Here is a 13,453-nt window from a genome sequence, read left to right as displayed (position 1 = left end):
ACTTGATACCAAAAGTAATTAGACTCCGTTATCCCAGCTCAGTTTACAATGATCCATCGTATATCTTCAATCAACATCATGCTGTCTTTTGTTTTTTGTTTTTATAAGCTAACTTTATACCAAAGGTAAACTATGCGATTAAAGGCCAATTGGCTACATGCTTCAAATTGATTAATCAGGCTTAAGTGAAAGAGCTCCATGATTAAAAAAATTTCATAAGAACTGGAGTCAAGTTTGGCCAATCAAATAACAAGTGAGGTTCCTAATTAACTTCTAATGTTTAGGTTATTCATATATGGTAAGTCTTCGATTTATTTAGATGCATATACAGTCTAAACAAGCATAATTCATTTTACCTGGGTCCTGGCTACTCGTATGCTATCTACTTTACCACCCGTCCATCACGATATTATATAGACCAATATCATTGGAGACGCGCCTGATCTTATTACCAGGCCACGAGGGTGGTTAAAACTCGACAGTTTTAAGTTTAAAACTTGTATAGTCTTATTTAAATGTGAATATAATAGGTGGCGGCAGACATAAAACCATATATTATCACTCCAGTAAAAAGAAGATAGATATTTGTTTGACAACAAATCATATATATAACTATAGATTAGAAAGAAAGAGAGAATGATCAGCCGGACCACTGAACTTTGTCTATAGAACGAACCACCGTCAATGAATGAACGAATGATAGTGTGTGTGAACTACTGATGGTGGGACGGTAAAACTACTACTATTATATGTGTTGTTGCACGTCACCAATCGGTGCATTTTAGCCCCCACACCTTTTTTATTTTTCACACTTTATTTTACAACTCAATTCACACACACACTCTCACCACAAAAAATATCCTCCCACCAAACAACCACCATCATTTGCTAACCTGCACCGCAGATCTGCTACCATACACCGGTCCACGGTATGTCAACCACCGCCGGTCAAAAACCGACACGCAAGTTTCCTCCGCCCTGCTGGACACGCGACGAGGCACTTTCACTCATCGAAGCTTACCGTGAAAGATGGCACGCGCTCCACCGCGCGTTCCTCCGTACAACGGACTGGGATGCGGTGGCGGAAAAGGTTAACGATGCTTTTCCTGACGTCATGCCGTTAAAAACCTCCGCTCAGTGCCGTCACAAGATTGAGAAGCTCCGCCAGCGTCATCGAGCTGAACAGCAACGCGCCGCCGCGTTCGCCGGTGAGAAGTTCTTTTCTAATTGGTTTTATTTTGAAGCTATGGAAGCTTTGGATAACGGATATGTGTCTGAACCCGGTGATCAAATGGTGGTTAATTTGAAAACCCGGAATAACAATGGGTCAAACCCGGGTCGTGGGATTCGGTTTAAACCCTCGGAAGCTCAAAAATTAGCAATTTTACCTGCTAAAAATAATAAGAAACAAAACCCTAATTTTATTTCTAAGGTTTCAAATCGTATTAATAACGGGTCTTTAATAAAAACCCCAATTCAAGAAACCCCCAAAATTCAGAACATTCGACCCAGGGTTACGGCGAAACCCGGGGTGCAAGAACCGGTTTCCAACGAACCGGGTCGACCCGGACTTAGGCCAAGAAAATTTAGTAAGGTACTTTGTGACGATGATGATAATGAAGATGTTGATGATGGTGAAATGTGGTTTAAAGTGCCAAGGAGGAAGAATGTGGCAAGAGGGGAATATCGAAATGAGAAGTATTCGGTACCGAATGGGAAGGATGTGAAGAAGGGGAAGGGGAAGAAGAAGGGTGGAATGTCGGAGGTGGTGGCGTCGATTAGGTTATTAGGAGACGGGTTTATGAAAGCGGAAATGATGAAGATTGATATGGCTAGGGAGATTGAGAAAATGAGAATGGAGTCGGAGATGAAACGTAGTCGGTTGTTACTAGAATCGCAAAGACAGATTGTGGACGCGTTTGTGAAAGGTGTGGTCGAGTCTAGGAAGCTGCCGGCACCCTTGGTGGATTTGTAGGTGCCGGTTAACTTGTTATATCATAAACGAATGAACGAAAGCTAGTTTAAAAGAATGTGTATCTACTATCTAGTAGTAAGTAGTATAGATTTAACAGATGTATAAAGTGATGCAGGACAGTTTGTGACTTTTGTATTCTGATTTGTAGGTTGTTGTTATATCATGATCTAGTTTATAAGAATGTGTATATGCTATGCAGTACTAGTTTAATACACTTATATTTTTTAGTATATGTCTAGTTGCTATATGGCAAAATGGCAATCAAGTGAGGACCTATGGTCAATCTGGTCCCTATTGCACCAAGCCAGTGGTTAAAAAACGGAAATTGCTTATTGTGGTGAAGCATTTGCACATGGTCCACAGCTACACTTGCTTTGTTGCTTGTTCTCCGGAGGCTTGAATTTGCTTGAACGGGGCATGTGCATTGGGTTGTAAACGTGTCGGTACCGGATTAAACCAAAGTTGTAAAATGGGTAAGTGGAACCGAGAACCAAACGATTCCGAATCCAGTTAGGACTTAGGAGAAACAATGTGTAAAGTTTGAGAAATGAGACAACTCTGTTCCATTCCAGTTTTCAGTTGGATAATGAACTAAGAACTTGTTTTACGACTGTATAACTTTGAATTAAAACATTTGACATACATGGTCTAGTTAACAAGTAGAGTAAAACACTAATGTTTGTAAAAATTTATTCATAATTTGTTTGTAAGTAAATTTTTCGAGGTCTCATTTTAATATTTTATCAGCTAGCTGGTGTATTGATTAGTTCATGGATACTTCTGAATTGGGAGTTTAGGATAAGCTCATTGGTCTTCAAGGGCTATTGGTTTTTTAGCCAACCAAAATTGGAGTAACATAGTAATGGGCCTTACACGTAAGCCTTAGAGGAACATTCCATTAAGTTTATTGATTTCCCAATAAATAATACTACACATTTTTGTAATTTTAGTCTAGAGTAAAAGCAATATTCGTATACGAAATGCATTCCAAGATAAAGAAATAGGAGTAATACACTAGTTTCTAAATGATATAGTCTTTGGATCCACGTTTAGTGAAGTAACAAATTACATTAAGTTTGCCAATAGGTGTACTATATCTATGAGATAAACACAACAGTAGAATCAGGATATGTCAAACATACGCAAACAATATACATATAGGAATATAGGATAATGTTTATGGTAATTAAAAACAAGTTTCGATCCAAAGTCATACAAAAAATGGATCGATAAAACCGTAACTTTGATCATTTCACCTATACTTTTGTATGGTTGCCATCAATTTCTTGAAAAATCGACGTGCTCCTTTTTGTGTTCTTGTATATGTTTTCATGACCACACTCGTGTTCTTTGATGAGGAATCACCGCTTCTCTTCTTCTTCCTCTTCTTTATCCTTTTCTTAGCTTGTGACATAGCAAAACACTTGAACATGCTATTCATATCCAAACAACTCGGTTGCTTCTTTAGCCTTTTCTTTTTTGGATCATGAACTGCCTACACAATTAATTGCATACAAGTAACAAACCATTTCAGCTTTATATAAATGCTACATCAACAATGGTCAAGAATAAACCTATATATAATCATTTGCTCATGTTTATCATTTTCACTTGCAACATTTATTTTAGGAACCAAAAACATGACAAAGTCCATTCTGAAACGATCTTTGTAATTGAGGGCGATAGATTTAGTACATTTCTCCACGTCCACATACACGCAAGAGAAATAACTTATTCTATAGTTACAAAGTTTTTTCAAAAAGAAAAACTAAAAAAAACAGGTCTTCAAAGACCGAATAATAGAGACTAATATTCCTGTTTTATATAGGTTGTTACTTAATTTCTATGACTAAACTGTAGTAACTGACTAATCAACAACGACTGGTTTTTCAGTCTCTGAAGACCTGTTTTATTAGTGAAATTTTAGCAGGATATATCATTATTCGTGATATTTATATTTGTGGCAAGATATAAAATTAATTACCGGAGTGTGTTGTCCCTCGTTGGTGGCTGGGGCTACTAAGGGATTGGGCCGATGATCGGATGTAGATGGTTCGAGCTTTGAAGATTGTCGAAGATGTTTCGAGTAGCTAAGAAGCTCGGCTTTACGGTTACTACCTTGACCACCCCTTTTTGGATCGTGGACTTGGAGGTGGTGATGGTGATAATGGTGGTGATGATGGTGGTGATGTTTAATACTACTAGTAGTTTTATTGTGGTTGTTTCTTGTTAATCTTTTTTTCCTTGGCTTCTCCTCATAAACGGCCACCAAAACCGCCTTTTCTTTGCAACATGTCATCTACGTGTTGTCAATCAACCACAATTTGTCATATCAAACTCCACGTAGCGATTTATGAATAAATATATATACGCTAGCATACATACTTATAATAAAGGTAATATATAGTGAGAGATAGTTAATTACCATGATGATCGAGGAGGGGCAATCAAGATAGATAAACAAAGAAACACTTGATACGAACTATGTTAACAACTTAACATATTTATGTGGATACATAGAAAGAAAACAATTGGCCGGTTCCTCACAATAATATTAATTAAAATTTTATTTTATGTTTCAATACATGTTTAGTAACACAAAAACCGTTTAAAATATATACGACGAATTGAAGTAGGCAAATGATCGATAGACAAGTTTATAGTTGCTGGCCAAGTAAGTCAATGCTGCATATTCTTGGGGTTGATCGTTAACCGAAAGGACATGCTGATTCACACATAGTTCCAAATATTAACATCCATAATATTTATTATACATTTGTTAATTATAATACTAAAATAATATTAAATACCAATTTAGTTTTTCTTCTACCCGATCAAGTGATTATTATTTGAAGCTTATATTCACGTGTTATCTGATTAACAATCACATTACAGCATTAATAAACGAATGATAAAATTACTTACCAGTAAACATATATGGTTTAATTTATAAAAGTTATAATAAGACATCAGAACAAAGTACATGACTAATACGTTCGTTTTCTATTTTCCGTCGTCGATAGATTTAAAACTTTTTTCTAGAATGTGTTGTGTTTTATTTTCTTTATACATCTTGTCATTTGAAAATGTATTAAATACTTTCATTATCGTACTTTATTTAATAACTATATATATATAAAGAAGTTAAAAACTGTATTATTAGTATATATTTTTGGATTAAATACATGTATTCTGTTGTTTATATATGTGAATGAAAAGGAAACACAATGTTGTTTGGACGTATGCGAACTCATGACTCATGTAACACCATTTGTCATGGGCTGCGCTGGGCAGGGCAGGTTTAACCCTTTTCAATTTAATACTTATATATATAATGGCCACCAAAACTGAAAGAGATCTATAAAAGTTGAAGCATGAAACATATTACACGGCCCACACATGTTTTTTGTGTAAGTGAATGTTTGGTTATAAAAAAAAGCTAGCATAGTATGTAAGGTTAGCAAATGGACATATATTAGCTTTTTAAGGAAAAAATTGGTTGAGCATTGATACCATGATCATAAATACAGGCCTCAAAGTTAAATTTTATTTTTCAATGTATATTCTTTCTTATTTGTAAAAACTATATTATATTACTGTTTTTATATTCTATTTGAACCGCAAGGATTAGACTGTTAGTTATCTTCAATTTTTCACTATTAGTAATTAAACGTCAATACTAAGATTTAAATTTGGGACATACAGAGATCCAAAACCTCCCATCCCTCCTTGGATAACTAGACTAAAAACTCATCGGCTGAATTATTTACCATTACAAAACATAAGGACTCGAAGTCTCGAATAGAGGGACCAAATGGGGTTTAGAAGTACATAACCATACATGAAAATACCATTACAAGAAACAACATAAGGACTCGAATAGAGGGACCAAATGGGGTTTAAAAGTACATAACCATACAAAAAAAATAAGCTTCTACATGTTCAGTTACAAGTAAAAAAGAAAAACTTGAGCCGCATATCGGTAACCCAAAATCCATTTTATAACGTTGCTTCCATGCAGCGATTATAAAATCCAAAAAAGCCGGCATAATGTAATATATATATTTTTTTCATATTACATCTATGAATTTGAGATACATATCTCGATTCTACTGACAAAGCCGGCCTAACGGTATATAAAAGTCAAGCCATTGCTTTAGGCCTCTATATTTTGGAGGCCTCCAAATTTTGTTATAGTGGGTTTAATGTATTGGATACTTGGGCTAATGTCATTATTAGGGGGAAAAAAGAATCATAGTAATAAATCCTATAACTCTTGCCTCTTGATGATAAATAATCATTAGCCCTCAGAATGGTCCCATTTTAATGAGTTCAAACTCAACTCACTATTAAACAGTAGCAAGTTCCATAAAATCTCCTTCGGAGCCTCATGTTTAGTCAGGTACTTTTTTCTTTTCTTTTTTTGTATTTTTTAGGTTAGTAAACTAAGCCCCTGAAATTTATCTCGCTTAAGGTCACTAGAAATCTTAAACAAACACTGTCTATTGATATGTGCATTTCGGGTTCATGTTTAACTATTTAAGCATATCATTCATATGTCTTAGAAATATGTTGGTAAATAGACATGTCACATGGATGTCTATAGAAAACCCCTTGCAATATACATAGCACTATATAAAAGTGACTTATCCTATCATTCTCTCTTCTTGTATCATATTTTACTCTGGTATGGATTGCTATTAAAAGAAGTAAGCAAGCAGTAGTGCAGTACTAGCACCCCAGCCAATAAAGTTTCAATCAATTTCTTGGTCTAACTAGTACACCTCAACTTAGAAACTATGGCACCGAATTAACATATTTATCTTATGCATTAAAAGAATGTACTTCCTACTACTAAATGCAACCTACCAAGATATCTCGGATATCGAAAGTTTCGCATAGAAGTCGATTAATAAGGTTAAAATGTCCGACTAGGCTCGTGCCCTTGTCCAAGGTTTGGTCAATCTAGGCTAACCAACAAAACCATTTCAAAGTTGTGTAATCTTATACTGATTCCAAATGTAACATTACAGCCTTACAGGAACACCAATGAAGCATCAAATCATAAGCTACAACAAAGATGATCTACAATAAATATAACAAGATTCTCACTTTACCAATCACTCATTGTCAAATTCTATTCTTTCTTCTCGTCTTGCCAAGTTGCTTGCCATTGCTTGTCGTAAAAAGTTGTTTCATCAATCAGTTTCTTTAAGGTATCAAGATCCTCATTCTTTCGGATCAGAAGAACACCAGCTACTGCTACAAATAATAATGTTTTGCAGAAGAAATTTCCCATTTGGTCAACTAGACCAACCCCGGTTAAACTATCCACAAAGTAAGCCATGAAGAACCCAACCATTGCAGCTCGGCCTGCAAAATAGCAGTTAAATGTGGGATCAATGAGGACCATATAACTCAATTTCTCATAATTGAAACCACAACAAACATTTGATGCTTACATAATTCCAAGATTTTTTATTTTATATATTCTTATGATATTTAATACTTAATGCAAATTGCATATATCCAATGATTTACTTCAATTAAGGTATACCTTCGGTAGAGGATTTCAGATTCATCTAAGTTTCTACTTAAGGTGTCAAAAAGAGCATCATCCTATATAAAAGACCATTTTGAAACCCATAAAGATACGAGTCTTTCAGACTAATGATCTATGATATGCCTAAAAAAATATGTAATCCACTCGATACATGACACGTGACTAACATACTTTCTCTGTTACTTTTAACTTTGATTTGGCTACGTGTTTTAATCTCTTTATCAGTCGTACTCTTAGGCACGAATTTTATGTTTTCTTTCATATAACATTTTACTTGTTTCGCTTGGACTACCTCTGTCTTACATCAATGTGACCTCGAGAGCTCTATAATTCTTTTTTTTAGGAAAAATAAAAGAACAAGAGATGATGGGCTAACCATTGAGTAGTTCAGCTTCAGGAAGATGGAACCGCTTCATCCATGCCCACCAGGGAATAATGGAGGTGTCGAAAACTACAGGGAAGTCATTGTTTGATGATTCTGGATTATCTTCAAGCCATTTCCTTCTTTTAACCTCTGCAAATCAGTAGCCAAATTTATCATGTTAAACGACCATCAATATAGCCAAGCAAATGACCAAAATGAAAAAAACTGTATATATATTACGTGCTTAACTGAGCATACTTAGGCGGTTAAACACTTAAACCCTGGGCGAGACTATGTACTAAAATATCATCTTCAAAGAAAGGCATCTCAGAACTCAGATATTACGGAGTTTACGATCAATATCATCTTCAAGGAGTTTAACAAGTACATAACATATGATTCAAGCAAAAACTATAAAACTTTCATAAAAAGATAAGTATACAGAAGGGTCATCCTCATTACGGAGTGTTTGGGATTACTGCTAATCTACTTACTCAGTTACTCCGTATTTTATTAGGAATAAACACATAAGATACCTGCTAATTTTAACCAGATAACCGCTTTAAAATAAGCAAATCCCAAACACCCCCAAAGTACAATTTTTATGGCCTAAAGTTGGAATTAAAGCTAAAGTTCAATATTGGGAGCATACAATTCAAGGCATGTTAATAAAATTAAGCAACTTTAATAAAATTAGACATTCTAAAATAAACCTTAAATAAACAAAAACTTTAATTTAGACATTTTATCAAACATATGGAGTGCAATATCTCACCAGCATCAATAACAGCATCCCAATCAGTAGCTCCATTCTTCTGAAATTGTTTCAAATCCCAAGTACCCGAAACCCATTTCGGATCTTCAAATTTCACAACCACTTCCTCAACCGCTTCAGCAACCGGAGCTCCATTTCCAACCGGACCCTCTTCTTCAGAATCTTTCTTTTCCTCAACAACAATGGCAGCTGCAGCTCCAGACCCATTTTCAGTACTTCTAACAGACACAAAAAGCAGCTGCCTTTGTGGCTTTAGAGACAAAAATGGGCTAATTGGGAAGTGGGTTTTTGATAAAGATGAAAAAGAATGAAGATTTGTTGTTGGGGTTGATGAAAATAAAGCCATTGAAGACGACATCGTTTTGCAATTTTTGCAAAAGAAAGATCAGAGCATTGTGTGTGTGTTCTTTTTTAAGTGTGGGTGATTGTTAAGATATCTTTAAGGCTCAGAATTGATGGGTTGAAGATATTGAGAAATTTGTTTACTAGTAGGACACAAGGACTAGTAGAATTTTTACTTTTTGAAGGTTTGGTGAGAATTTTAAAAGTTTTTCAGCTTCCAACTACTTTACAGTTTACCCGGTTTACTCATACATATGTATATTGTATTCAATACTTATAAAATACGAGTAGTTTTTTTCTTAATAAATCGGATTTCCAATATATGAATCACGATTACCGGGAGATTTTATATCCACACATGAGGTTTTTATGTTCGAATGCAATTAGATACAATCTCAAGAGTGTTTTGGAATAAGTTCAATGATGCTCAACAAGATATCATTTCGCTAGATTTCATGTATTGTCTTATCCACTAAGCTAAACTAGAAACGCCTCAATCCGTTTATGCGTTTTGCTATACATGATTGTTAAATCCTTTTGTTCTATAAATAAAAATCGATGATGGATTAAATTTTCTAAATTAGTCACATATTTCATTACTCTTTTGCAACAAAAATGATACATTTGGACTAATTGGGTTGGCACCCGAAACTGACTCATGATTTTAAATCACTCTTTTTAATTTAGTCTAATTCGTGCAAACATTCATATATCAAAAAGTTATAATTAATATAGGAAAAGTGATATCATATGTTAGGCATCTAACTTTTAAACTTATCAAATGGTCTCATATATCATTGATCTTTTGCAAGCATTTGCATATATAGCTTTACTAAAAGGGAAAATTACCTATTTGATCAAATTCTATGGTCTATATCTTAATTTGGTTACCTATATAATTTTTTACCTATATGGTCATATAACCCTTACCATTTAACACTTTTGATAAGAAATAATACTAATCAGTCAAATGATGACATATGTCCATGAGGGTTCCATAAATTTATACTAGACTTCTCATTCTTTCAAAATATTTAACAAAATTGGACTTTCGAGCTCTACATGAAGCGAGATAAATGCAGCTATTGAATAATACATTAATATGATGCATACATTTTTCATAATCTGAAGAGTTTTTTTTTACTATATCTAAATTCTAAACTTTAAAGTTCATATCAATATTTCAATAGCATGGTTTTTAAATGCTACTAGCAATATTAACCAAATGAGACATTTGGATTAATGTTTTTCCAATTTAAAGTTGAAACTTGGGTTCAATCATTCTTTTATATATATTATTTTTTCAAGTAAACTGTAAAAAGTTGAATAAGTTTAATCTTAAAATTATCCATTATCAATTTGTATATGTAAACAAAGGAAATGTAAGATTTATGAAAGAAAAAGCATCGTTTTTTTTTAATCGGAAACAAAAAAAAAAGATTTATGGGAACGTATATGACTTATGCTTTAGTGAATTAAAATCTAAATCTAATTTCATTGGTTAATTTTATTTCTTCCCAAAGGTGTTAGGTGGTAAGAATTTTATGACCATTAAGGTCATTTATTTTGTAGGCGTCTAAATTAAGATATAGTGTATACAATTTGACCATCTAATTAATTTTCCCTTACTAAAATATGATGAAAAACCTGATCCTCATTGTCAATAACCCCTTATAAAGCATATTGACCTCTCTATTTTAGGAAATTCAGTACTTTTTTATACCCAAGATACCTTTATTTCTTAATCTTAATTCTTTAATACACCTAATCCATACTTTTATACTATTTAATAAATAAAACAACCATCTCTTTAAAAGTTATGGAGGAATTATATAAAATACCATTAATGATTAAATTACAATATCAGTCATTTATCCAAAATATCTTTATTAACATTTTACATCAATTATCTACACCATTTGACGCCGCCTTCACCACCAACAGTCGTCTCCACCACCACACTGTTGTCGTTACAACCCCCGCCGCATTGTGCGGGTACCGTGCTATTATCAGAATAAACGGCAAGGGCGGAAAAAAAAATCATTCTATCTTTGCTTACATTTTCCTTATCCCCTTACTTTTTGTCTTTATATACTAGTCACTTATTCATTGCTCCATTTTTAAGACTCAATTACCACTCGATAAATCATCTTAATTTTACAATGTTAAATAGAGAGTACAATAATAATAATAATTCAAGCATGTTAAATGTACCATACCTATACTAACATTATATAAAGCCAATAAGGGATCGTTTGATTCGTTTCAAAATAATTGAAAAGAGCAATTAATTGAAAAACTTTAAATTCCTCGCACAATATAAACAGATCATGTCCGCTTGATCCCGTTTGAACATGATGTGGTTCCAACAATCAATTTGTTGGCCAAAAGAAACTAGATAAGAAAATATAGAGAAAGAGACGTTAGGGACTTGATTCATTTTTTCATTCATATCTCACAAAATATATAACATGGCTATATATAGCCTTACAAACTAACTGATACTAAACGTGTGACATACAGAAATACTAAACATTAAATAGTCACAATCAAAACTAAAGATAACTCCTAGGGTGAAACTGGTGATATGAAGAACAACTCAACATATTGAAGAAATTACTTAAAACTTATATATAAACGAAATATTATTCGAGAGGATTCAACAATAAGAACACAAAATATAGAAATAGCCATATGATTAATACTTCAAGGATAACAATCTTAATACAAAAAACATTTAAATGAACAAACCCTAAACCGTTTAAACAATCACATCGAAAATATCTGGTGATGTGACACAACGATAACAAAGAGAGAAAACGGCAGAGAATGTTATTGATCTAGGCATCCTAGATTTACTTTTAAGGATAAATAAGTTACATCAAGCACCCTTCGACTTTCCTCTTCTTCTCTATTAGTCCTTTTGCTCCAAGATTGAGTCTTGAACAACTTGAGTCCCTTCACTTCTTTATTTCTCAAAACCTGCACAATTCTGATAATAACAATAAGAATAAACACAAGATATATCATTCAATTAAGCTATATAATTAACACCCCCTATAGCTTAATTGTGAAAAACATCATATAAACCCAACTTGTCACAAAGAAACTGGTGTTGACTAATTGAAAGTCCCTTAGTGAGAATGTGATGTGTGAAATCGAGTTTAATAATTTATAACAAGATCTACCGTTTACTGTCTACCACACACTTACGGGCAGTGTACCCGTTCGTATGTAGTATAGTTAATGAGTAAAACCAGGATCGAACACAAGGACTAAATGTTGTACTTAAGGTTGTAAAAATGTAAATCAAGAGAAAGTTTAGTTTGTGACCGAGTTGTTACTTTGCGTTTCAAAAAGCTAATTAATCGACAAGTAAAATAACTTAAATACTCAACCGGTGTCAATCAAGAGTAAGCGAAAATAGTTTGAGTTGTAACGAATAATTAAAAAGCCATCTATGTCGAATCCGCTACACAAGAAGTTTAGGTTGCATATGGTTTAAGCTCAAAATTCAATATTGTTGGTGACAAGACTAAAACACACCCGGCGTGCACTCTGGTTGTAAAATCGACTCAATCACCTAGCCAATTCAATTCCTTGCAACAAGTGGTACCACCAACCTTATTACACTTCCTTGAACTAACTAGTTTGTTTGACTACTTAAATAACAATTTTATCTTTGTGAAAGAAACGTGGTACCACCAACCGTTAAATTCACTTAACAAATTAATTTCTAATAAACTTATATTCTTTACTATCATACCATGACCTAGCAAAAATTGTTCATAGACAAACAACTAGAATAATACTTGCATTCAACTAGTACCACTATTGAAGAACACAAATATCACCAAGAACACAAATTTAAGTAGAAGAAATCACTTCATTAAGATCTTGACAAAATGTTAAGTAAAACCAACTTGAATTCAAAATACTATGCAACCATAACCAATTGTTTCACTTCATCTTCATAGATGTATAAGGATTTAGCTACTCATAATGTTAAAAGCTAAAGATTGAAGTAGAAAGGAAGACATAATGTACCCAATATAGAGAACGAATCCAAATCGAAGTTACAATTGAGCTACAATGAGTAACAATAGCTAAAATTAATCTTCAAGTCTTCAAACGATGTTGGAGTAGTGAAAAACTCTTAAAAACCTTTGAAAATCGGCTGGAGTATAAGTATGTGAGCTAAAGTGTCCAAGACTAGGGTTTGGGTGGAGTGGTGGATGGTATTTATACCCCAGGAGAGAGAAAATGGTGATGTCAGGCAGAACTCGCGCCGCTAGGGTCTTGGGTCGCGCCGCTAGCTACTTCAGGCCAAAGTTCTGACTTCGAAAGTGCCCAACTCGCGCCGCTAGGGTCCCTTCTCGCGCCGCTACTGGGTTGAAAACCTGGCTCGTGCCGTGAGAGGGCCTAATCGCGCCG

General features: G+C 34.0%; 2 protein-coding genes across 2 annotated transcripts; one reads left to right on the top strand and one right to left on the bottom strand.

Annotated features, from left to right (window-relative positions):
• Positions 1-634: 634 nt before the first annotated feature.
• On the top strand, positions 635-2,156 carry LOC122600297 (trihelix transcription factor ASIL2-like). The gene has a single exon (XM_043773003.1). The coding sequence runs from the start codon at positions 932-934 to the stop codon at positions 1,973-1,975; it is 1,044 nt and encodes a 347-aa protein (XP_043628938.1). The 5' UTR covers positions 635-931; the 3' UTR covers positions 1,976-2,156.
• A 4,805-nt stretch (positions 2,157-6,961) lies between these two features.
• Positions 6,962-9,124, bottom strand: LOC122599800 (light-harvesting complex-like protein 3 isotype 2, chloroplastic). Its single transcript, XM_043772385.1, has 3 exons — positions 8,678-9,124; positions 7,915-8,052; positions 6,962-7,348 (listed from the first exon to the last, which is right to left on the bottom strand). The coding sequence occupies exons 1-3, from the start codon at positions 9,033-9,035 to the stop codon at positions 7,113-7,115; spliced, it is 732 nt and encodes a 243-aa protein (XP_043628320.1). The 5' UTR covers positions 9,036-9,124; the 3' UTR covers positions 6,962-7,112.
• Between the last annotated feature and the right edge of the window lie 4,329 nt (positions 9,125-13,453).

Source organism: Erigeron canadensis, chromosome 5 (assembly GCF_010389155.1).
Source record: "Erigeron canadensis isolate Cc75 chromosome 5, C_canadensis_v1, whole genome shotgun sequence".
Taxonomy (NCBI): domain Eukaryota; kingdom Viridiplantae; phylum Streptophyta; class Magnoliopsida; order Asterales; family Asteraceae; genus Erigeron; species Erigeron canadensis.
The sequence above is the reverse complement of the archived record's forward strand: the minus strand, read 5'-3'. Positions and strand labels throughout refer to the sequence as shown.

Coding starts and splice junctions, on each gene's coding strand:
- LOC122600297 (XM_043773003.1), top strand. CDS start 932: ATGTCAACCACCGCCGGTCAAAAACCGACACGCAAGTTTCCTCCGCCC.
- LOC122599800 (XM_043772385.1), bottom strand. CDS start 9,035: ATGTCGTCTTCAATGGCTTTATTTTCATCAACCCCAACAACAAATCTT. Junction 8,053..8,677: donor GGATGCTGTTATTGATGCTG/GTGAGATATTGC, acceptor ACTGATTTGCAG/AGGTTAAAAGAAGGAAATGG. Junction 7,349..7,914: donor TGAAGCTGAACTACTCAATG/GTTAGCCCATCA, acceptor GCTATTTTGCAG/GCCGAGCTGCAATGGTTGGG.